At 44.1% G+C, this 25692-nt stretch overlaps 1 protein-coding gene and 1 long non-coding RNA gene across 3 annotated transcripts in view; one reads left to right on the top strand and one right to left on the bottom strand.

Annotated features, from left to right (window-relative positions):
* Positions 1-25692, top strand: part of STAB2 (stabilin 2) — an 82360-nt gene that overhangs the window by 52036 nt on the left and 4632 nt on the right. For both annotated transcript variants that reach the window (XM_061371885.1, XM_061371884.1), the window contains exons 38-64: positions 85-280; positions 760-855; positions 2151-2196; positions 2836-2912; positions 4402-4527; positions 5063-5136; positions 6938-7009; positions 9583-9702; positions 10125-10172; positions 11313-11396; positions 11500-11646; positions 12047-12172; positions 12489-12548; positions 13080-13256; positions 13339-13428; positions 14479-14625; positions 15512-15568; positions 16029-16152; positions 17146-17295; positions 19074-19178; positions 19554-19661; positions 20248-20441; positions 21897-22038; positions 22376-22509; positions 23638-23803; positions 24005-24111; positions 24843-24962. In XM_061371885.1, the coding sequence (XP_061227869.1) occupies positions 85-280; positions 760-855; positions 2151-2196; positions 2836-2912; positions 4402-4527; positions 5063-5136; positions 6938-7009; positions 9583-9702; positions 10125-10172; positions 11313-11396; positions 11500-11646; positions 12047-12172; positions 12489-12548; positions 13080-13256; positions 13339-13428; positions 14479-14625; positions 15512-15568; positions 16029-16152; positions 17146-17295; positions 19074-19178; positions 19554-19661; positions 20248-20441; positions 21897-22038; positions 22376-22509; positions 23638-23803; positions 24005-24111; positions 24843-24962 (3093 nt within the window). The remainder of the gene's footprint in view (positions 1-84; positions 281-759; positions 856-2150; positions 2197-2835; positions 2913-4401; positions 4528-5062; positions 5137-6937; positions 7010-9582; positions 9703-10124; positions 10173-11312; positions 11397-11499; positions 11647-12046; positions 12173-12488; positions 12549-13079; positions 13257-13338; positions 13429-14478; positions 14626-15511; positions 15569-16028; positions 16153-17145; positions 17296-19073; positions 19179-19553; positions 19662-20247; positions 20442-21896; positions 22039-22375; positions 22510-23637; positions 23804-24004; positions 24112-24842; positions 24963-25692) is intronic.
* Positions 1-25692, bottom strand: part of LOC133222316 (uncharacterized) — a 236693-nt gene that overhangs the window by 208361 nt on the left and 2640 nt on the right. The window lies entirely within an intron of this gene.

Genomic DNA, 25692 nt, shown 5'->3' with positions numbered 1-25692 from the left:
CAGTGCCAAGAGTCAACACCCGTGCTTGCTTCCCTGCATGCTACCCTGACCCCAACCCTTAACACTGCATTTCTGGGTTTCCAGAAAAGGGAATGCTGCGCAGGTTTCTTTGGGCAGCAGTGCCAGCCCTGTCCGGGGAAAGCAGGGAATGCCTGCTTTGGAAACGGTGTCTGCGTGGATGGCATCAACGGCACAGGCACCTGCGAGTGCGGAGAGGGGTTTGTCGGTACAGCCTGCGAAAGCTGCATCAAGGGCAAATATGGCCTCAACTGTGATCAAGGTACAGAGCATCCCCTCACCAGCACTTTTGCTAATCTTGTCAGATGTCAAAACCTAGTCTTAAAAACACCATTAACCCCTATTCCTTCCTGTTATGGTATTTTATCTCTTCTCCCTTCTTTGGAGATGGTGCCTCCTACTCTAGCATGCTACAGGATTAGAACAGTATTCTAGTGAGAATAATCTTCTCCAGCACTGCTTTTTCACTAATGCTTTCCCATTAAAATACAGTTTGAGCCCCTGTATTTAGGAATAGAGGAAATATAAGCATATTTTGAATACAGATTTATTTTTTAGTTATAGTAGTTGTAGAAGCTAATAGGCAAATGCCAAAGCAATCCTTGAAGTAGCCAAGAGCAGAAGGTGCCATCAGCAGAAGACATCCAGGCCATCCTTCCCACCCTTCCTTCTCCTCACTGCTTTGTTGCACACACTGCTCCCCTGACCAGGGACAGGGGTTTCTCCCATCTCTCTCCACAGCATGCACTTGTGTCCATGGGAAATGCAGTAGCGGGATCGATGGGGATGGCTCCTGTGAATGTGATGTTGGCTGGAGAGGGGTGATGTGTGATACTGGTGAGTGCTCCCTCCTTTTTGTTCTGGGGTGAGAAGTGAGCGTTTCAGGAAATGGCAGAACTACAGCTATGACCAGCTCCCAGTGCACCACCAGATACTCAGCAGCTTCCCACATGCAGTGAAATACAGGTGACACTCCTGTGCTATGGCAATTAATTACCTTCTTAATAGAGAGCCAGCTGAGATATTGATCATGGCACTCAAAACACCTTATTTAGCTAATCCTCTACCTGTGTCACCCTATACCTGTCCTGAAAGAATACCCCATTTGCTGAGACTGTATATTTTGCAGAACAGAGTTACCCAGCACATTTTGATCCTCAGATCAAAAGCCTCTCAAGTGCTTCAATAAGTTGATTTAGCCATACAACATCAGATATTAAATTATGCTTTTGCTAATAAAATTAATTAGCAAATAATCTTGTGTTGGTTTAATATATCTCCTGTATCTAATGAAATTATATTTTAGTTACAAATGATTGAAATGTATTCAATATTTCACAACTTTGCGTAGAAATTAAATAACGGTATAAGCACATTAATAATATTCAATATTAGTTTTAAGTTTGATTATGGAAAAAAGTAATCATAGAATCACAGAGTTGTTTTGTTTGGAAGAGACCTGAAAGCTCGTCCAGTTCCAACCCGCTGCCATGAGCAAGGACACCTTCCACTACATCAGGTTGCTCCAAGCCCTGTGCAACCTGGCCTTGAGCACTGCCAAGGATGGGGCAGCCACAGCTTCTCTGGGCAGCCTGTGCCAGTGCCTCGGCACCCTCATAGTGAAGAATCTTCTAATGTCTAATCTAAATCTCCCCTCTTTCAGTTTTAATTCCCCCTTGTCCTGTCACTACGTGCCCTTGTAAATTGTTCCTCTCAAGATTTTCTGTAAAGGCCCCCTTAGGTATTGGAAAGCTATTATAAGGTCTCCCCTAACTTTATAGTTAGAATTGCTATAGTTGCTGAGCAAATTTCAGTTCCTTTAAGAAAACCTACCTTATAGAATTAAACTAATAATGTGCAAAACTCACCAGACAAAAATACAGATGGTAACAGGTGAAATATTTTCCTGGTGATATGATTACATGCCTCTTCCTTCCTCACAACTGAGTAAGTGGTAACTGCTGATCTGTATAGATGAAGTCTATACAGACTGAGCATGCGGTTGTCCGGTGCAGAGCTCATAACCAACTCCAGCTCTCTATGGTGGGAAGAAAAGACTGGGAAACTAGAAGGATGTTGACATAAAAGGTTCTGATCCCTGTTTCTTTTCCTTTTTTTTTTCCTTCTTGCAGAAATCAAAGACGATGCATGTAACGCCTCATGTCATACCAGTGCTAAGTACGTATGAAATCCACTTGTTTGGAGGAAAGATGAGAAAAAGGGGTTCTCTTGCAAGGCAAAATGTATAGTCCAGCTTGTTCTTTATGAAAAAATGTTAAAGGAAATTATGTTAATTAAATATTAAAGAGCTAACTAGTTTTCAAAGAAGAAAGTCGCCCCTATTGAGCCATGTACTGAAGCGTACCTGCTGCCTAGCACTGAGCAGAGAGCAGGATTTACATTACCACATACATCTCAAAAACAAGGAGAGGCAAAGGCTCAGATACCTGGCTCAATCCCTGTGCATCAGTTCTGCTGCGTCCCTCTAGAAATTGTGGGCACAAACAAAAATCTGTGCACAGCTTTCGGGAGAGCAGACATGAAATTCAGGGGTTCTCCATGAGAAAATAGGACATTTGGTAACCAAAGTGTGCATTTTTTAATACTTAAAATAATACATCCTAAAGCATTTGGAAAACTTGGTTCAACTACGTTCATTTTTATGGTTGTAACTATATCATACTCTAGGGTTAAACACCTTTGTATTTCAATGTGGCATTACTTTTGGAGCAAAGCACAAAACAGGGGCTGCACAACAGACCTATCAGCTTTTTTCCTTGTTTCTAATGTTGTCTCTCTCCTCCCTGCTTTTTTTAGCTGCCTTCTCCTATCAAATGGCACTGCCTACTGCAAGTGTGCAGCCGGGTTTGAGGGGAATGGGACGTTCTGCACAGGTAATGGGCTTTGTTTCTTCCTTTCTGAAGAAAGCATAAACCAAAAAAGCATGCTGGAAGCACTCTGTGGTCACAGTGGAGCTGGTGAGAGCTGAGCACTTCCCTACGCACCACTTAGAAAACAGGAATTGCTGCCAGTTTGCTCAAAATGAATAAAAGCCCAACAGGTGTGGATTCACAGCAAACAAAGGGCTCGAAACCTCCGAGCTGCTAGGCATTGTGCTAAGGGAAACCAGAGAAAAGGGAACATGCCGTGCACAACCCAGGCCCCATTGTTTACAGAGTAATGAAACCTGGATTATGACTTTTACTCCTTTTCCCAACAAAGGCCAGCAAAGAGAGTTCAATTCAGGATGCAATAACACTCTCAGCTATGGGAAGCTGTACAGCCCTACCATTTCCTCAGCTTTCTGAACTTGCACAGGTTTCTGGGTGGCAAAATCAATTTCTTTAAACCAAAAGGCAATCAGAAAGGGGCAGCAGCAGTTATCCAAGGTGTCCCTCCAAGAGTCTGGGATACCTAGACTGAGAAAATATACTGCTTCTGGTTACAGAGACTGTAATGAATTTTACTTAATCCTTAACTGATTAAAATAGTAATCCATTTAGGAACAGAAGCATATTTGTCTACTCACTCATAATGGCTGGCAGGGTCCTTAATCCAAGATTTTAACACTCTAGCTGCTTTCATTTTCTGTTCTGGCAGAAATCAACCAAATCCATTTTAATCTGCTGGTGGGAAATACACCATGTGCAGGAAGAGCTGAGTGACACTAAAATGGCTCTGCACTTACCCTTAGTCCCCTATACAGGATTCCTGGGCAAAAACAGTTACAGAACAAGTCATCACTCAGTTTGGCTGTTACAGCTGCTGAAACATCAGCCTGGGGGCATTTGAGGGCAAAACTAAACTAATGTTTGGGCTGATATGATTCACACTGGAGATCAGAAAAGGCTTCCTCCCTGCTCTCATGGTAGCGCAAGCAAACTTAATTTGCAAGCCTCTGATGCATCCAGAGCTGGAGAACAGGCACGAGTATCCATCTGAATAAGAACCAGGACTTTTTGTCACAGGAGGGCTAGGTGGTATCACAATCCAGACCTCCTGCAAGAGAAGGTATATAGTCTGTGTGTAGAAAAAGTAAGTTAAGGGAAAGTTTCAAATGGCCATTTAATGTAGATAAGAACATGAAGGTGACTTTTTTGTGCTTGGTTGGAATGGGCAGAATATGAAGATGGAAAGTTACTTAAAGTCAGTCTTGGGTGAATTCTTAAATTCCAGACTAGGAGCATCTTCTCACCACTCCCCATGAAATCAGCAAGATGTATTAAAATCTGGCACTAATGAAGCCTATGGCCTCTTAAATCACAAGGACTCTGTGTTCAGAAAATGTCAGCAAATCCCTTTAAAATACAGAGACAGCTTAATCTGAAAGGCAAAAAGCCATTTAAGCGCATTGATTTAATCTTGGCTGTTGTCACTGTTCAGCTACTGATGCTTGCAAGACCAGCAACGGTGGCTGTTCTGCTAAGGCAGAGTGCAGAAGAACAACGCCTGGCAATAGAGTGTGTGTCTGCAATGCTGGGTACACTGGAGATGGAATAGTCTGCATCGGTAAGCATTTGCAACTTCTCATATATCACTGGAGGGAACTTACAGGAGTGATTTTTCCTGTAAATGGGAGATCCTTCTTCCCCTATGACACAGAAGTGCAGTTTCCTGATACTACTGTAGACCTTGGTGCCAAAAGCATCTCTACCTGCCATGTGGTTGATACACATGGCAAACCGTGCAAATACAGCAGTGTGGTGTGACACCAAAGCTTATTAATAAAGATCTACCTCTCTACAAGGATAGCTCCATCTTCAGCTGGTTGATATGCTCACACTCCTCTGAACATGGTGAACTTTAAGATATATAGACATTGTTATACCATACATCCCCAGGTATGGTTTTAGAAATGCTGATGGCAGGGTTTTAGCTTTCACCAAGACAACTCCAAGACCTAGACTGAGGTATTAAGTAGCTAAGGGAATTACTTTCATTGATTCACATAAATCTGCATTCCTAGTATGCTTTACTTAAAATTCTCCCTTCTTGAGTTTTCAGAAGTCACTCTTTTTTATTATACTTTTTCTGTTTTATAAAGAAATCAACCCTTGTCTGGAGAACAATGGTGGATGCGATAGAAATGCAGAATGCACACAGACTGGACCCAATCAAGTGAGTACTTTGTCAGGGAATAAAAATAAGACTGGCCAAGTGTTAACAACTTGGTAAAGAAAGATTTCCTCATCTCAACTTTGCTTTTAAATGGATTTCATAACAAAAATTCTGAAGTTATGTTTCTCCCCAAAGGTATTTGAGGGAGTGTGTGGACAAAGATGAAAATAAACCAATTTCAGTAAAAGTAATTCAATACTGCAGAGGAAAGCAGGGGTTTGCTGTTTTAAGTGGCTGTTTTTCTCATTTGGGAGGTCTGGATATGAAAACCTGTCAGGTTTAAAAGTATTGCCAGAGAATGTTTGGTTTATTGTTATAGAAACTGCCTGTGAAAAATTCCATTTCAGACTAGCCCTTCTCCCAGCGTAGCTCAAATGCATTCACAAGGAAACAAACTGGCCTGAATCATAGTTCTCAAGTAGAGGTTACAGCATGCCGGCATCTACTCGCACCTCTGCTGTTCTCAGTTTCCCATGCACAAGTACCACATAATGTCCAAAGAGAAAAAAGTATGAAGCAGTAATGGGGAAAAGAAGCAGCAAATTGTCCAGGCCATCAAGTGACTCAGATTAGGGTTTCTGTTTTTCTAACAGTTACAGAAGAAGCTGAACTCCCTGGTTGTAGCAATTCTTATCCTCCCCTATAGTTCCATATTGGCTACTGGCAGGACTCTAATCCTCCAGCAAGCACTGAACAGCATTTCTTCAGGAGCAATGCAGGAAACAGAGACCAGGAGTCACAGACCCCCTCCTGCCTTCCAGTTGTCCAAGGGCAGCAGGGGCAATAACCCCATCAACCCTTTCTGACAGTACCGATCCATTAACTCTTTGCCTTGACTGTCATTTGCAAGTTAGTATGTTTCTGGCAGGAGCAGAGAGCTGCTTAACTGTTTGCCAGCCCCTCTAGACAAGGTGGGTGATGGCTATTTTCTTCCATACACCCTCTCTGGGGCTACTCATAGTAGCTGCAGCATGATAATTTATAATTCCTTACCCATAGGACTACAGTTAATGTGGGAGCAATAATAACCTCTACTACAAAATCCCAGCACTGCGAAGAGAAACATATAGAACAGAAATGCATCTGCTTTCTGTAGGGCTTTCAGTCATCCACATACATAAAACACTGCTATTACTCTGCCTAGCAGTTTTATTTCTGCTGCAGAAGTCTCCTTGAATTTTCAATCTCCTAAACATTAAATGTGAATTCAAAACTGAGAACCATTAAGCAGTGAACTGGAGAAGAAGATAAGTCGTTTCTGTGCAGCCATGTTAGATTTTCATCTTTGCGACAACTGCAAGTGCAAAACAGAATAATCACAGCCTGTCAAATGCATTACCGCTGCATGGGAAGCTGTCAGTAGCATTAGGACACAATTCCAAGTGTGTTTTGAAGATATGTTTTATCACATAAAAAACAGGGGAATGGAAGAGAGGGAGAATACCCATCTATGAAAATAAGGGAAACAATTCAGGGGTTTAGCCTGTTTTGCCAGCAAGGTGACCATGTGCAGATGTCAAAGGGATCATTCAAATGAACAGAACAGCAGAGGAAATATGAATAGAGATGTAAAGGGCAAATAGAGCCTCTTAGAAATTGTTATTCCCCATCTCAGCCTATGGTTGCTCATGCTGGCTAAGAAATGGCCATGGGAAAGATGATGTACTTTTACCTTAATAAATCATACACCATATTGCTATAAGATAATCTAGCAAAAAAAAGTAAATTAAATATAAGTGTGCTGAAAAAAAATAATCAGATGTCTTCCCATATATGCATATTTTCTGGTTTTGCTTTGTAGGCAGTATGTAATTGCTTGAAGGGATACTCTGGAGATGGTAAAAAATGCACATATATCAGTCTGTGTTCGCAAGTAAGTATCCATTTAATGAGACTATTTAAGGTATTGTTATAAGCATTACTCATTTGCGGGTTGTATACACTCAAACCTAAATCAGATGTGCCCAGAATCAACTTAAGTTAACTTAGCTAATTTTGAAGTGTGCTTGGTTCAGTACATGCTTTCATGCTGTCATTATTTTAGAAACTAAGTATGCAGTAAGGACTTTTCCAGGACATGACACAAGTGAGGGCCCAGACTCATCACTAAGTCTCAAAAACACTTAAAATCAGATCTAGAGAAATAGACCCTAGTATGTAGTGGTAAAATATGTCATATCTTCTCAGCAACTTTTCTGTCCTTGCTAGAGTTCACATAAAAAGCCGCTGTCTAAATTTGTGTTTGGGACACAAAGGGCTTCCCAACATTCCAATTACTGTTAATAAATAAATAAGAGCAGTTTCTAGGCAAGACAATTAAAGAGTTTGGTTCAAATTCTAAGAAAGAAATGCAATCTGCTACTACACGTTACCTGTACTAACAAAGAAAAATCTACTGTTCAGGTTGCTGATGCTCAGGGGGCAGTTGTAGCTGTTCTAGGAGCCATGTGATTAGGAACCAAAGAGTCTACAATAGATCAAAATGCATATATATTTTTAATAGTCTCTTGTCATTAAGCCCTCTGGTGTGATTTAGGACCATATCTGTGCCGCCCAAACAGGAGAAATGATCTTCTGATGTTTTTCCAGTTTAATCAGAGTATCAAGTCCTCACATTGCTGGGTCATTACCAGTGAAATCCACTTTTTGAGGGGAAAAGAGTCACTCAGGAGCCTGGGCATACCTGTGTTGCCTGGAAGAGATGTTTTCAGCAGAGGTCCCAGCCTGAAAGCTCACCTAGGACATAGCTCCCATAGAGCAGTCAACGCACAGAGCTCCACAGCGCCTATGGCCATGTGTAACGAGTGCATCCCTGTGGATGCATCATACAGGATAGAAACACTGCAGCAGAGGCAGGTTAGTGAATAGTGAAACGGAGGAGATTGATTTTCATCGTGCTACCCACCACCTTTTTTTTGACTGGGAGGTTAAAAAAAAAAACCAAAACAAACCTACAAACACTAATTCTTCATGCAAATCACTTCCCTCCACAACACAGAACCCAGGACTTCCTGCAGCATTCCTCATTCTGTCCCTCACTTATCACTGCAGGCTGAGAATTAGCCACATATGCTCCACACGAGCCAGCTCCCATACCACAAGCCACATATTTGCAAGCAACGTGGTTCTCTGCACCAGCCACAGTACTCTGCCTCTGGGCAAGCTGCAGCAGGGACATACCCACTGTCTCGTGCACATTAATCCTTTGTGCTTTGAGCACAGTGACAATAACTCTCAGCCTCCCAGCCTGGCCTGTCAGCAGACTTTCTCTAACCTTGAGAAAGGTTGCAGAGATGAAAGAGCAAGGGCACAAACAAGCTGGAGGAAGGGGAGGTCAAAGTAACAAGTCATTGCTTCCTATGACTTTGTGTGCTTTTGCTTTTTCCTGTGCCTTGTCCCAGCAAGTCTGTGTCTGCTTTACTAATTATACATAAAAAAAAGATAGTCTTGAGAAGAATCAGTGTCAGACCAGAGGCTAATCTGGCTTCATGATGGTTGTGCAGCACAGCTGTACAAGAAGCTAGGATAAACCCAAGATTGCCAACAGTCTGCCTAAAGCTAGCCAAATAAATAGCAAGTGCACCCAAACCCACTACTTACAGCCTGGGCTGTTTGTCAAGTCAGGCCTCAATGATACCTCCCAAAGGAGCTTCTGCTCCCACTCACAGCCCATGGAAAAGGACAATAGAAAGGACACCATGAAACAAGCACAAGGAGAGAAGACAAGGTGGTGGCTTCTCAATTTTTTCTTATTTGCTCTCAAGTCCAGCATAGAAACTTATTTGCAGGCTGAGATGTTAACTAGGGAGCATCTACTTGTGACTGGGCAGGGCTCTGAACCCCAGCACACTGCTCCTGGATGACGGACATCTCCCCTTAGCGTGGGAAGCTTCCTGAAGGCAGATGGGTGAGATTAATCTGCTGCTCCAAGCCTAAGGTTGCACTGGTGGCGGACCAGGAGCAGACAGGAGACGTGTTAGAGGAAAGCTCCTGTGGCAGGTCCCTGTTCCAGCTGGTCTGGGCCATCAAATACACAGCTCCTCCAGAAATCCAGGCTCCTGGCACCGTGAAAGTGATTTACAGCTGTGAATAGTTCCTTTTGGTGCAAGTCAGTGCTGCTTCAGCGAAAGAGCTACGGTCCAGAGTAAAACTTGCAGGGAAGACTTTTGGATCATTATAGCACCATGAACCAAAGATATAAAGAGGAAGTCAAAACTACATCCTCTGCATAAAAGAATTATCTCTTAGGAACTTTAAATGCTCTATAATATTTGCAAAAAAGCATATAGCATCAGAAGTTCTAGAAAGATCTGGTTCCAAAAAACTGGGATTAAGTCTTTCTAAGATAAAAACATGTAAAAAAGACTTAAGAAAAACAGTGAACTAGAACTGGTTTGTGCACCTGGCAATAAAGGTATTAAATAATCTAAATGTCGATCTTACAAGAATAATGGAGGCTGCAGTGAATTCGCCATCTGTAATGACACTGAGCTGACAGAAAGGACCTGCACCTGCAAACAGAACTACATTGGAGATGGATTTAAGTGCCGAGGCAATATCTTCCAGGTAAAGTGCTGCATGTGTTTGCTGTTCCTCATCTTTACTGCAATGTTATTTAATACAGTGGTTGTCTCTTGAAACACGCCTTTTTTTTTCTTGCACAAATTGGTAAATCTACACCAGAATTTGAAATAATCCCAATCCAAGAAACCAGGAATAGGAACAGGAAGATGAAATATAAATTTACCTGCCCAGAAAAAAATATAAATCAAACTGATGGACAATCATTATGACTGCAGTGCTAGGGAGATAATACTGGTATTTTTAGGTTTCAAAGAAGCCTTTGAAGCCTGTTCTTTGCTAAGGCAAGGGAAGAACAGAAACAAACCAGAAGATCCCTTTCTTGTCCAAGTGCTGCATTTGTTTGCTCTCTACTGATGTTGCCTCACATTTGCATCATTGTTACAAAGTCTTGCTCTTGATTGCAGGAACTTCTCAGGGACGCCAACACTTCTAGGTTTTATTTCCACTTAGAGGTAAGAAAAGGTTGAGTGGGGGGTACTTTGAGGGGAAGAGGTGGCATCCCTCTCTTTTTTCCTGAGTTTTTTTACCTCAAGGGCAGCTGAGGTTGGGGAGCAGGCAGGAATCTGGTGTGTACGAGCATCCTTCAACTTAATTGGGACTGGATTTGGATCACTGTCACAAATACTGGAAATACACCAATTTAAGCATTTAAAATGCCCTGAAAACCTCTAGAGTTTTTCTAGACCAAGATGCTAGGGAAACGTAGGGCTTCCAGACCAGGCATGAAACAAAAGAGTTCACCCATTCACAGTCTGAGATCCACCATCACATCTCTCATGACACCTAACATGAGCAAATACCACTCTTCTATTACCCTTTCTGCATTTCCGAACTGTGATGCTCTTTTCAGTTGCCCTCTGAAACATCACAGGATGCTCTGTGTGTTGCTACATGCCTGTGTGCACTGCTAGCTCTCACTGCTTATCAGAGACTGGAAGAAGTAATTCTCTGTTGTGCATTAGGGCACAAACCTGTATACTGGCCTGCTAGTCCAGCAACTCATATTCTACATTTAATTGTATTACCATGGTAGACTGATGGCTTCCCCTCGCTTTAGCAGAGCTCTTTTGTTATTTTAGTTTGGTCATTGCAAAGTGCCTGCAATATCCCAGGTCCATTTGTACCTCTAACAGTAACTGATCTACTATGAGCAATGTTATCAGCTAAAAGCATGTAGAAATGCATGTGTATTATCCATTCATGCTTTTCTCAAGATGAAAGAGTTTCTTCATTCCCCCTTGCCCAGGGGAAAACAGCACTCTCCACCTTCCCCTATGCTTAGTGTTTGTTGCGAACTTTCCCTCTTCTGTTTGTCATTGCAGAGAAAACAGAGATTTGGCTATAAGCCAAAAGAGCAGAGAGAAAAGTCTTCCATTTTATACCTGTGGACAGAGATGGCAGATGGGACTGAGAAGGAAAGTCCATACTGCACAGGAGTTTTGCTCTCTCTTATATTGCAAGGAAGGGAACCCAACACACAGCAGGAATTGGGATATAGGCACCACTTCCCACTCAGCAGGGCTGTCCCCATTGTTGTGTGACATTCAGCACACTAACAACTCATTACTTCATTGTCCTCTTAAATTTGACAGGCCTTGTCTATCAGAGATATTGCAGGTCCTGGCCCCTTCACTCTGTTTGTACCTCGCACAGATGTACTGAACAGTGACCCACAAGTAAGTAAGAAAGCCAGAAGTTCTTGATGCGCTGGCTATACGTTTTTGGATTCAGATGCCTTGCTCAACACCTCCCCTTCTCCAACTCCTCCTTCTGCTGCAGGTCAAGGACTGGATTGCCAAAGGAGTGATGGCTCAAATCCTCCGGTACCACATGGTGGGTTGTGCCAGTCTGTTGTACAACGACCTGACAAGAATCACCAACATCACCTCTCTCCATGGGGACCCAATACACATCAGTTATTCTCAGGTAATGGAGCATAAAGAGGCAGGAGACATTGTAACAGAACAGTCTGTTCTCATCCAGCTTGTTTTAAAAACCTGACTGGTTCCCTTTCCTCCTTGATGCACAAAAATTAATAAACACCATTAAAAGAAGACTGCCCATCCAGCTGAAGTGTTCAGCACTTACCTGCTATGCCAAGAGTGGAGCTGTACAACCCTTGCTTTGACACAAGTTATTTTATCCTCAGACTCTGGCTTTATGAGCATGATGAGAGCTTGAAAAAATAAAGGGCAATTTACTAGAACTGAAGCTGCTGTTTGCTGCAAAGAAAGGATGGTTTGGGCTCACCCTATCAAAGACATCTGGCATCAGCGTCACCCTCACACAATGTTCCACAGAAAACATGTTTTTGTTGCCTTTCCAGAGCAAACTGGTTTTGAACAACAATGCTGAAATCATACTCAGTGATGCTGTTGGCACAAATGGTGTGATTCATATCATAAACCAAATCCTGGTCCCATCACATATGCAGGATTTCCCTCTTAAGAAGGTATGTGCAGCTCATTGCCATTCTCAGGGAGCTTTTCCACAGTTACTGTTAGATATCTAAGTCATATAAGTCACCAAAAAAAGTTATACTAAAAAGACCTTATACAAGCATCATTTTACACTACTGAATAACCTGAATGTTATATTTAAAATTCATTCATGAATTACAGTTATAGTAAGAATAGTATAAGAGGAGTTCTGCACAAGGCCCTTACAGTGGCTTTGATTTCATAAAAAGAAAACAAACTAATATCTGCTTTTTAAATACACATACAATGTATTTATTATATAAATTACTGAAATTCTCTTCTTTGTAGGAAAGCCTTAAAATGGTTGCAGCCAAACATGGATACACCTTGTTCAGCAGTTTGTTAGAGGTAAGGACACAGAGACAGCAGCTATTGAGTAGAGGTTTGAAACACTTTCTTTAAAGACAGAAGCAGAGACATGGCACATGGAATCATTGGCAGGATAGCGCTGAGTGAGCCAAAGGGCTCGCAGCACAGTACACAACAACCCTGGTCACCACATGGTCCCTCTTCCACAAAAGTGAGGAGTTACAAAGTAGAACCACAGCCACCTCTCCCTACACCACTCAGCCCTGTCCTACCCTATGTCAGACTACATGACCAAGGTGTGACCCAAGTATGACTTTTTGAACCCAAAGTTGGGCTGTCAGCCTGGTTTTCAGTAGGCAGCCCTGGGAGATGAAGCACTTCTGAGAATTCAGTCATGTAACTCAACTTGGGCAGCTCAGCTCAGGCATCTGGATTTTTAAAGTCTGTTTGCAGGCTGGTGGCCAGACAGCCCACGGGTCACTGCATACCAGTTATACCAGACATTCACCAGATAGGGTCAATGTCATTCTACATGCAGCATTAATCACCCCTGGTTTTGGTATGTTGCAGAAAAACAACCTGCTTGGGCTGATCAACGATCCTATCCACAAACCCGTCACACTGTTCTGGCCCACAGACACAGCTATTCGTGGACTGCCACAGGAGCAGCAAGACTTCCTCTTCAAGAAGTCCAACACTGACAAACTGGTGCAGTACCTCAAGTTCCACATTGTCCGTGATGCTGCAGTAAGACCTCGCTTCTTAGGAGCATTGCCAAGGCCAAGACATGCAAGGCCAGGCACATGCATCTCCCCTGTTTCCTTCTCAGGTGCTGGCCTACCAGCTCCCCCGCTCCACCTCACTGAAGACCCTGCAAGGCTCCAATCTCAGCGTTAGCTGTGGAGATAACAGGGAGATTGTAAGTGCTCACTCTGCTGGTACACTTATCCTTTGCCCCTGCTGAAGGATTCAACCATACATACCCTACTATGCCTGTGCATAACCCACAGAAAGGGTTAGTGGCTTCAAAACTCAACTGGTCTTTGCCAGTCCATGTCAACAGCCACTTTGGGGCAGTCACCCCAATAGTTTCACCAAACTAGATAGTTTGCAGGACTCCCAGGAGCTGTTGTTTTCTCTTCTGTAAGATGCTAGTAGTTCGAAACAGTCCTCAGTTACCACAGAACTGAGATACCAGCATGTTTTAACTTCTCCTAGAAAGAAATACACAATGGAAAACCACGAAGATGAATCTGACTTTGACAGAAGCCCCATAAACACAGCATCTGCATACAGATTCTGATTTGTAATCACTTACAAGCCAAGACTGCTGGTATGCACACAGCCTGTTAAACCAGAGCAACTGCACATTTTTTCTTTGCAAATTTATTAGATCATACCTGGGAAACATCTGCATCTGAAAACATAGAATCGTAGAACAATTTAGGTTGGAAAGGACCTTCAAAGGTCATTTAGTTCAAACCCCTTGCAACGAGCAGGGACATCTTCAACTAGGTTAAGTTGTCCAGAACACATCCAGCCTGGCCTTGAATGTTGTCAAGAATGGCACATCCACCACCTCTCTGGGCAGTAGTTTTCCACCCTCACTGTAAAGATTTCTTTTTCCTCATATCCAGCCTGAATGACATTGAGACTTATTCACATGACTAAGCCTAAATGTGCTTAAGGTACACCTGTGGGCACAGGGCAGGCATACCCTGGTCTCTTCAGGAAAGAAAAAAGATCTGCCCATCTATGAGGTTATAGCACTCAGTTATAGGAAGAGCGGTCCCCAGATTGGTTTTGAGCCCCTACAGCTATCAGTGTTACCTACAGAGTAACATCTTCCACCAAGAGCATTCCTACAGGGGGAAGATTATCCCCAGTTCCCATTCAGGCCCTGGATTCAGCCCTGCCCCAAGCACTGGCTCACAACTTGTCATGCCCCTCTCCCCACCCCATCTCACAGGGCACCCTTTTCCTGAACGACAGACAGTGCAAGATAGTGCAGCAGCAGCTGGAGTTTGACGCGGGCATCGCCTACGGCATCGACTGCTTGCTGACAGACCCCAGTCTGGGGGGACGCTGCGACAGCTTCTTCACCGTGGATTTCATGGTCAGTCCCCTTTTCGGTCCCCCACCCTGGCAAAGACACAGCCCAAGGGCCAAAGCCTAGTCTCACAGAGACTGGGGCCACATGTGCAGCAGCTCTAGCACCACTGCAGTTAAGACCTACAGCTTCACACTGGCTTCATCTGACACACTGGTTAAACCTGAGGTTAAAAAGTGCATCACAACACATAAAGATACACAGCAGAAATCCTGCATCCACACTAAGCAACACACAGGACAAGTGGTTTCAGTTCAGACAAGCATAGCAAGCTCTGCCTCATTTTCAATGACAGCAGTTCCTTCAGTTTTATTCAAATACATGAAAAAAATACAGGAAAAAAATACCTAGAAGTAAAACAACTTTCATCTAGTCAGTCTTAAAAAGGCTTATTAGAATTTATATCTCAGTTATAAAACCAACACTTGTGTGTATCCCATCTGTTCAAGTTACCTTTTTGCCATGATTATGTCAAATGAAATCAGACACCATTTCCAGATCAGGTCAGCACTTCATTAGAAGTAACCATTTACCTCTACTCCAAATTACACATCCAGATGTGATGTAGCCCACATCAATATTTGTTTGAAGAACCTTCATCATCTCTTCCCTGCTTGTTTAAATCCAGAGCAAAGTTTCTTCTTCCAGAACTTACGTTCTGGTACCAGATCTATTTTCTTGCATTTCATGGCACTAAATACGTGCAACTATTTTGTTGTGATTCTCCTCTCTTCCCTCTCCAGAGCTTTTTATAGTCTGTTTCAGGTGTAATAAGCCTACACTCTGCTCATATTTGCTGCTTTCCTAAACAAAACCTTGTCTGTGTCAAGTAGCTTTTTGTTACCACTATTTTAATACACTTTTTTTTCTTCTTTTCCATTTTGTACAACAGGGGCATTGTGTTAGCTGTTTCAGTAATTCTAAATGCCCTCCTGGGACAAAACCAAAGGTAATACATTCAAATCTTGCATTTAAGCAATCCAACCTGCTCTTCTCTGTACTTCACGCAAGCAAACTAGAATAAGTTGCTTTGAAAACATAAAGATACCCCTCAACAGCGAAACCACCCTGTGAGGTGATGCCATAAGGCCTCAGGGACAAAACCATCCCTGGGCAAACACCCAAGTGTTGTGTTGGGAGATGCTTGTTGGTCTCGCATGGCATCTACTGTAGTGAAGTGCTTTGGTTAACTTTGGAGCAGCCCCTCCATCCTCATCAATGGTGTTTAGCAAGTTGGGAATCAAAGATAAGGCAGTGGCTTCCCACCTGCACTCATCACACGCCACAGTTTTATTCAATGTATATCAGAAACTACGATTTAAAGAGGAAAAAAAACAACCAAACCTCCACGCAGCACTTACATTCCTGTGTTTCTCCCCCCTCTCTGCACTGGCACATATGATGCCCAGGAAGGGATCCACTGGTGCACGTACGAGTCCTATGGCCTGCGGAGGGATGGCTGCCGTAGGAACTGCTCCATGGTCATCCACACAGCTAAATGCTGCAAGGGCTACTTCGGGCCAGACTGCCAAGGTAGGACCCCCCTCCCACCACCAGCCCATAGCCTGCTAAGCATGGCTGTGTAGAAACAGTGAAAGCTGGGGTAGGGACATGAAGATTGACCAGCCATGGGGTGGGGGAACTCAGCTGCAGGAGATGAAGTACACAGGAAGTATTATGGCTTTTCCATTCCACATAATCTCTTTTTATCATTTACAAGTTTTAAACTCCATGTTAATAGCAAACTAAACGAGCACTATAGAAAATAAAGACTGCCCTGAGTAACCAAGCCTAGCCAGTCTTAATGGGTCACCAGCTGGAAGTCATTTCAGCACAGACAGACATCAGGTTTACAGCAGTGGTAACAGGACACACCAGAGACACCACTCATGGTAACTCAGCCATGTGCAAGTGCACACACCACTGAAGTAAGCACAGAAATTGTAGCTTTGAGCAGTGTGAGACCATTTAGGAGGCTTTATCCCCAGCAGTTTTTTAGCAGACACTAACACACTGTGTGCTTCTTCACCTGCTAGCCCCATGGGGTAACAGTGCTGAGGTTCTCACCAGGGCACACAGGCTTGGGATATCCGCTGGCAGACAGATCCAGTAGCTCTGCTGACTCACTCTGTCCAGATTTCACAAGCAGATGCATGCAGGTCCCATGCAATTCTGGCCAACTCAGCCTAGGCTGCCCTTTGGGCTCTCACCAGCAGCATGCATGCACATGGAGATGCACAAGCAAGGCTGGGTTTGGGCTGGGCAGTGCCATTCACTGGTGGGTCTGAACAAGCAAGCAGCCAGGTAACAACACCCACAGGGCTGGAAGGATCCAAAACAACTTTCTGACAAGAGCTGTAAAAGGCATTTGGAGCATGAGTCTTGCAGGCACAAGTGTCACAGATGTTTTTACATACCCCAGCAGAGATGTATTTACAGGCATTTCCCTATTTAAGCATTTCTACAGAGCAATAAATAATGAGTTAAAGAGCCACTTCTTTTTCTTCCCCATTTTGAACCTTTCAGCTTGCCCTGGGGGCCCAGAGACACCATGCAATAACCATGGCTTCTGTGATGATGGGTACAGCGGGACAGGAGAGTGCCACTGCAACAGCGGCTTCAATGGGACTTCATGTGAGCTGTGTTTGCCAGGCAGATATGGCTTCAGCTGCAGGCGTAAGTTTAAGTTTCCTTTCCATACGAGTACCTATCCCTGACTGTTTTGTCAGCAATAAGCTTTTAAGTAAACTGGGAAACTTTTCCCACTTTCAACACCAATGTACTTCCTTGGTGCTGCCTCACACAGAGGTCTCAGAAAAGAGGAGGAGAAGGCAAGAGGGGCAGAGGCTTATGTGGCTGTCTCTGCACGGCTCCTCTTACTCTTACATGGCACACATAAGAGGACTGTAAGTAACAAGGAATAAAGGAATAGCCTCTGTCAACCTGTGTTTTCAACTGCAGTACAGTCTTCTCTCTCATCCCCATAAATGTTAAGAAAGCCTTTTAGCTGTGTGGTTCCTCAAAGGTTACAGAAGGCCAATGCCATGCATTGTTTTTGCAGAAGAGAACAAAAAGGGCACCAAGATTAAGGCATTTTGTGAAGAGGGACAGCAGCCAAGAAACTGCTCAAATAATCCACTTTGTTGTGGTTTTAAATGTAAACCAGGTGGAAGCTACTTATTGAATCTAGTAAACTAGGATCGATATCACCCTTTAAACTCAAGTGTTTTCCCTGACATAAAGCCTTCAGATAGAAGCTACAACATTAACTTCTCAATCCTTACTACTTGCACCTGATGGAACACATGATGGGGTATTATAGGCTAGGTATCCTTGGGGTATAGGCAAGACAATATGCTTGGACACTAATGCTTGGGATTATGCTTACCTACAGTTTACCCATTTTATAGCACGAACTGTGTAAACTGTTAGTCTGAAACACAGATTGTGGGATCTAACGGAAAAAACTTCTATTAGCCCCTTATTTTTGATGCATATTTATGTCAGCCAAAAATTAGCTAACCAGGTTAAATGAGATAAAACCAGTGAGTGAAGCTTCTTTCCAGCAGGATAGGTTTTCACAGAATCAGTTCCACCAATCCCACACCATTTTCCTCTTCATATTACAATATTTCATTAAGACGGATAAGGCAAGAAAGGATGCTACTTAACACTTCATTACATGAATGTGTTAAGAAGAACACAGCATATAAATTACTGCAGAGCTGAAAAAGTAGGGGAAAAATCATCAGCTATAGATTGAATCAGCCCCTCATACCTCAATTTGCAGGGCAACCCCCCCAAAGAAACTTAAAAGGTAACTTAACCATGTTTTAGAGCAAAACTCACTAACCTCATATTTGGCTTCCTTTCTCAGGTAAAGCTTCTCCCACACAGCAAACACAAGCCCACCCTTCACTTACCTTACTTCCCTTTGGCTTCCCCACCACTAGCAGCTGCTGCCCGTTAGAACAGGATCAGGCTGGGTCTTCATCTTAGCCATTAACTCCTCCCTGCCACAGTCCTTTATGAAGTTTGCTGCTCTACCACAATGCAGATCAATACTTGGTTTCATTTTCAGAGGCACACTGAATTAATGCCAGCTATAAAATTATAGGATCACAGGATAATTCACATTGGAAGAGGCTGCAGGAGGGTCTAGTTCAACTCCCTGCTCAAAACAGGGTCATTCCTGACATCAAACTAGGTTGTTCAGGATTTATCCTGTTGGGGCTTGCAGACCTCCAAGGATGGAGACTGCTCAGCTGCTCTGGCCAGTCTGGTTCTCTGCCTGACTGGCCTTATGCTGAAAAACCATGAGGTTACACTTGTCTAAATTACTGCTGGATAACATTACACCTAAACTGACAGCCTCAGTGACGTTCCTCCAGAGAAAGCTTTTCCCCTTTCCCAACAGCAGCTCTGTAAGTGACCCCTCTGCATTCCTTTTGCAGCCTGCGAGTGCAAGAACAATGGGCAGTGCGATGAAGGATATTCAGGAACGGGCCGATGTTTCTGTGAAACAGGATGGACTGGCCGGCTGTGTGAAACCAAGCTAGGTCTCTGCCTTCTCTCATGGAGCCACGGGTTGAAAGCACTTGCAATTCAGTGGAGGGTTTATGTAAAGAGGGGAAAGGGTTAACAACATCAAAACCCCTCAGAAGACACTAAAGGACTCTGCTCTGGACTGGGAACAAGTCCTTTTACCCCTCTGTCTCCTTCTTTGGGAAATGGGAATGTGAGTGCCTACCTCCCCTGTGGAGGGCCTTGGGCTACACACAGGAAGGTATCACCCAAGAGCTAAGCAGTCAGAAAAGTACTATTACAGGTTCTCCAGTTAGCAAGACTGGTATGAGAGCTTTTCTTTATGCATGGAACAAGGGCATTGCAATACAGACAGTGGTTTCATCCCAGCTCTTCTGCCTTCCCCACAGCTCTGCCACCAGTGTGTTCCCCAAGCTGCTCTGTCAACGCTGTCTGCAGGGAGAACAACACATGCCAGTGCAAGCCCTTTTACGATGGGGATGGGATCACATGCAAAGGTGAGTGCCCTCTCCCATCCTCAGCCTGCTGTAAGAAAGCAGGTTGTCCCCACTTGCACATACACATGCACGCGGTTACTGTCCAGTTGGCTATCAAACCTACAAACTTCCACAGTGCAGCACATGAAACTAATTTAGGATAGATACAGATCAAGTTGTTCTAAACCAGGCAGCTGACTTCTCCAGCAGGAGTACGAGCAAGAAGTGCACTTCAGTCAGGTTTTGGAGACTGCAGGGTTATAGGCAGAGCTTCCCTTACACGGTTTTCTTTGATGGGCTTAGACAAGGCAGTTCCACAGTTCCTTGCTGCAGAAACTGTCATTCTTTCTCAGCCAGACAATTTGCATCCTCCAAAGTCATCCTGGCGAGAAGTCTTTGGGGTGGTGCTATGTCCCTTAAATCACGAACATCCCAACAAGGGCTTCAGAGCCCTAAAGGACAGCCTCAGGAAACTGAAACAGTTGGGGTTTTTCCCAAACAAGTGTTCTAGTATTTGTAGAGTGGTTTAAAAAAGCAATGGAGGTGGTTGGTCCTTCATCCTGTTTAAAAGCAGACTTTATTCACCTGTTTTATTTTCCCTGTGCAGCTGCAGACCTCTGCAAACAAAACAATGGTGGGTGCCACAAGATGGCTGAATGCACACAAAGCGGGGTGAAAGTCTTCTGTAGCTGCCAGAAAGGATACAAGGGAGATGGCTTTGCATGCCTTCCAATAAATCCTTGCGCCGATGGGTTCAACGGAGGCTGCCATGAGCATGCTATTTGCACTGTCATAGGACCTGTAAGTTGAATGATTTCACAGAATCAGAGAATGTTTGGGTTGGAAGAAACCCTTAAAGCTCACCCAGTTCCAACCCCCTGCCATGGGCAGGGACACCTTCCACTAGACCACGTTGCTCCAAGCCCTGTCCAACCTGGCCTTGAACACTGCCAGGAATGGGGCAGCCACAGCTTCTCTGGGCAACCTCTGTCAGTGTCTCACCACTCTCATGGCGAAGAATTTCTTCCTAACATCCAGTCTAAATCTCCCTTCTGTCAGGTCCTCCCACTACTTGCTGATTTTGGTCCATTTCATTGCATCATGCTAGTCTGGAGTACACGTGCCCAAACCCCAGGAGTGATTTCCAGTCACTGAAAAACTGCAACACACATATACACACAGGCAAACACATCCAGTTCATATCTCTGATCTGTAACATGCTCCCTCTGCTACACTCCCTCTCCTTATGCTCCTCTTTCAGTCACCAGCAAGAAAATCCGAGGCATTTCTTCCAGGTGCCAGCAGAAGTCTTTTCTCTTGCTGGATCCCACTCCATACCTCTCAGAGTTCCTGTTTTCCAAAACAACCTTTACATAGCCCCAGCTTACTTTCCACATCAGTTTGGTATCCTTTCAGCTGAGGAGTGAGAAACAGTTTGACATCTTTGCTCTAGGGAAAGGAGTGCTACAGCAGATGGGACATTTTGCATGTGTAATTCTTCTGTCTCCTTCCTAGCAATCCCTGGCTGGATATCACTATTTGCAAGAGGAGTTTGTTGGATTGAGGCTGAATGTATTTTGGTAAACCTAGGGACAGCTGGGAGAACAGTGTCACTTGTTGCTTGGCTGGACTTGGCTTAAAGTGCTCTGCAGCCACATGATACAAATTCCTTGGCCCACATGGTCAATGTTGTTGAGGAAAACTTGTGCCAGTCACTTGATCCAGCATTCATCCTGGTGCTTTCAGATCACCTGTCCATTCCATTTTGATGGCTTGCCAGGAGCTACCTAGAAAAACCTTGCTGCTAACCTGATGCTAACCAACCATCTCAGTCCCTGATTGTCACCAACTCATGCTTGGTTTATAGTTCTCAGTTACTATCAGTGGGCTGCTAAATTCCTTTCATGCTCCCATGCCCGGTCCTTTAAATATCATTTTGATAGGTTTGCATGCATTTTGTTAATTGCAAGTCATATAATTCTCCTATGTATGTTATTAGTTTTGTGGATGGAATTATGCTTTGGTATTAGTTCAGCAAAGCACCCAAGCACATGTGTAAATGTTTTGCTTAGCAGAATAAATGCCAGTGTCTGAGTTTGTGGTCTGTTGAATCACAGTTGTTAGTAGCAACTTTCCTGTTTGTCCATTCCTGGCTGTATCAAGTGAAGTTTTCCCAGCAGTTCAGAGTTGCTTGAAATACCACTTTCATGTCAGCTAAATACTTGGCTTGGCCTTTCTTCTTCTTTCTCTGACCAGGACAAACGTAAGTGCAAGTGTAAAAACAACTACATCGGTGATGGGCTGAACTGTTCGGTGATGCAGCTGCCGCTCGACCGCTGCTTGCAAGACAACGGGCAGTGCCACCCTGATGCTGACTGTGCCGACCTGCACTTCCAAGGTGAGGGTAGCACACCATGGGACAGGGACATCCTCATCCCTGTGCTATAGCACTGAAGCCAGTGGCCAGGACCTTTGTGTCTATAAGCTCACACAGTCCTCTATCTGTGTCCCCTTGAAACAATGAGAAGATTAAAGTTAGAACATGTGCTTACATACTTTGAGATACCAGATTTATGAAGCAGTAGATGAAGGCATTCCAGGCAAGGATGATACCCCTAGGGGATCAATCTGTCCTAACTACTTTTCACAAGACACACAGGTATTTGTAAGGCACAGTTGATCTCTGCATCTAGCCATGGAAACCTTCAGGAAGAGCTGGTTCTCTCTCTTTGCAGATACCACGGTTGGGATTTTCCACTTACGGTCCCCACAAGGGCAGTACAAAATGACTTACCAGAAGGCAAAGGAGGCCTGTGCCAATGAGTCAGCCACCATTGCTACGTATAACCAGCTGCTGTATGCACAGAAGGTGAAGTAACCCCACTGTGGGAGGAGATCCCCACAGCAGTAAAAGGGGAGGGAGGAGCAAGTGGGCTGCTCTGTGCTACTAAGCTTCATTTTCCTTTCTTTCCTTCCCCCATGCTCCAAGGTATGTTAGGCTGGGACCCGTTTTCAGACTGGCTATTGGTTTTATGCCTCCTCATACAGCAATGAAACCAGTTGCCAAATTCTTGTTTCTGATGATACTGTAGTGAGATGGTAGGGACAGACTTACAGAGCATTTTCATTGGGGGGTTTTAATTATTAGCACTTCTTACAGAAATGTACACTTCAGAATTATGCTTAGATTCATTTATTTTCTTTATGTAAAGCTCCAGGAATCTTTTCCTCAAATGCTATTAAGATAGCCGAACCATTCACATATATTCTTTTCCTTATGTGTGTTATAGACAACGCATGGCTAATGCCAGTGTGACGAGCATCACCCCTTGGGTTTGTAAAACATGTTTTAGAAGAGTGGGTCAGATTGACTCTGCCTTTCTGGCTCCTTCCCATCTGCAAAAGGAAGAAAGATACTCACTCTTTAGAGGCATCTTTATCAAAATGTGAGGCTGGACCATAGTCAGGACATAAGCCTCCTTCTGCTGCCCAAGAAGATGCAGATTGCAGCCAATGTTGCATGTCCCTTCTGCCCCATGGTCTTAGTATTTCCCTCGAAGCAGCAAAGTGGGCAGCAGGGCTAGCTCCAGTGCTCCTGAGGACTTACTTTGTGCTGAGCTAGTTTGTCAGTCCTTCCAACGCTGACAAAAGGTGGGCTGGCACACAGTAGCATTTCACATTCCCTTTGGCTTTCACACCCACCTCTGATCCTGCCTGGCTTTGGGCCTCAGGGAAGCTTTCCCAGGGAAGGCTCCTTTGGTCCTTACAAGGAGCCACTGAATTCCAGAGGGGGCCATGTCTCTGCAGCCCCTTGGCACAGAGCTCAGCACACAGTAGGTTGCAGGATGCATGGATGGACAAAACCCCACCAGAAGAGTGCTGACAGGTCAGAATCTGCTGGAACACCCCAGCGAGATCGCTCATTTCTCCCACAGAGCCCCAGTCCCACCACCCAGCTTCTCCTCTGTACTTTTTCCCTATGGCTGTGCCACTGCAGGCAAGGTACCACTTGTGCTCTGCTGGCTGGCTAGACGGACAGAGAGTGGGCTACCCGACTGCCTTCTCCTCCCCAAACTGCGGCTCTGGGTACGTCGGCATCGTGGATTATGGCACAAGAGTCAACCTGAGTGAAACCTGGGATGTCTTCTGCTACAGGGAGAAAGGTAAGAGGGTCCTTTGCTGCATCCCTCTGCACAAAAGGGTGGTTCTTTTGGTCAACCACAAGCTACCATATAACACTGCGAGAGACTCTGCCTCTTTTTAACTTTAAAAAGAATAATAATCTGTTTCCCACAAGTTGTTTCTTAGGGCAGCCTAAAGGCTTTTCAAACAGGGCATTTGCTATCCATGTCTGTACCTTCCAGAGGTGAACTGCACCTGCAAGCCAGGCTACATTGGGGATGGCTTCTCCTGCAGTGGGAACCTGCTCCAAGTGCTGATGTCGTTCCCAACGCTGACAAACTTCTTGTCGGTACGGCCAACAGCGGGCACGTGAGCAGAGCAAAGTAAGCTCTGCCACCAGGTTGTATCTCAGTGACTGCTTTACTATCACAGCAAATACAGAGAGGTAACACCACCACACTAGCAAAGCAAGGGGGAGTGGCCTTAATACGCACCATCAAATTTAAAACTTAGTTAATGTTTTTTTAATTAGGTGCTCCAAAGAGGTTTCGTGCTCCTAAAACTCATTTGGAAACAAAACACTGCTGCAGATTTAGCGTCAAATCTGGGTTGGAACTAGATGATCTTCAAGATCCTTCCAACCCAAACCATTCTATGATATGGTTCTACAAAATAAAATGCTTCTGCAGCTTTAGCTTACAGGAGATTCTGTGCCCAACTGCTTCTGGATTTGCAAGCATCACAAGAAGTGTGCTGCTTTGTAACTTTACTGAACTGCTGCTGGAGAAAGGCAAAACGTTTAAGGGTCCTTTTCATGCCACTACTGAGAAAGACATGGTATGTACAAATAACCTCACAGACAAGAAGGGACAGATCCTGCAAGTCAGTTTAAGATGTGCTCATCAAATCTGTAGTTAAAACTGGGTTTTGAATACAAACTTCTTTTGTAATGTCACTCTAGAGGTGCTTCTTGGCTAGTAACAGAAATCTTTGTTCTTATTTATATGGTCTCATCTTTTCAGCTCCTGCACAGGAGCACACAATTGCTCTTTAGTAAAGCTGGATCTTGTTTCTGCCTAGGACATCATGGCTTACTCCAACACCTCTAGGAAGGGGAGAGAGTTCCTGCGGTACCTCACGGACCTGTCAGTGCACGCCACTCTCTTTGCTCCAAATGATAATGGGCTAAGGGAAAATGAGGTCAGGGGGGGTTTCTTTTTTTCCATCTCATTTTAATAAGAGTGTTTAAACAGCCGTTATGTGTTTCTGCATCCTGGTGAAATTCAAGCATTTAAGGATAAAATCTTAGTATGACATGACTTCTGTGTAACCCCACATAGTGTAAACTGTGCTTCATAATTTGTCTTCCATGGTTAGGAGTGCAAGGTTATTGAGTGTTTCAGTTGCTATAGAGACTCTTCCACCAGAGATTTTATTTACCCAGTTACAAAGGACTGCCTGAGATGCAGTCTGTCTGCCTTGTTAACATCAAGCCCAGTTATTTGAAGAAAGCAGTGCACAGATTTGGTATTTCCTGCAAATACTTTAAAGGCCTCTGTCCCGAGCTTCCTTTCTATGGTTATCTCCTTCTTCCTTTCTTCAATCAAACATCGTCTCAAACAATCCACAGAGATTATGCCCTGGCTTGCACCTTTGAGCTGTTTGAAATACCTCTGAGGCTGATCACTTCAGATCATCAAAAAGAGTAAAGTCCTTTCTCCTACCAGAATCAAGGTACTGCCTGCTGCAGGGCCAGCAGGGACACAAGATCTCACTGTTCTCACCCAAATTTCCCAACAGTTCTATCCCACACTGCACTCACTGCAGCGTTAATAGCAAAGAGGGAAAAAGGTCACAGGCACTTAGCCTGCAGGTAAATCCAGAGGATTTATGGGCTCAGTTAACGTTCCTTGTATATTGCTCTCATTTG

The sequence above is a fragment of the Neopsephotus bourkii genome, unplaced genomic scaffold (assembly GCF_033783945.1).
Source record: "Neopsephotus bourkii isolate Nb327-2 ecotype Australia unplaced genomic scaffold, CSIRO-AGI_Nbou_v1 NB_1589, whole genome shotgun sequence".
Taxonomy (NCBI): Eukaryota; Metazoa; Chordata; class Aves; order Psittaciformes; family Psittacidae; genus Neopsephotus; species Neopsephotus bourkii.
Note: the sequence above shows the minus strand (reverse complement) of the source record. Positions and strands in the feature narration are given on the sequence as shown.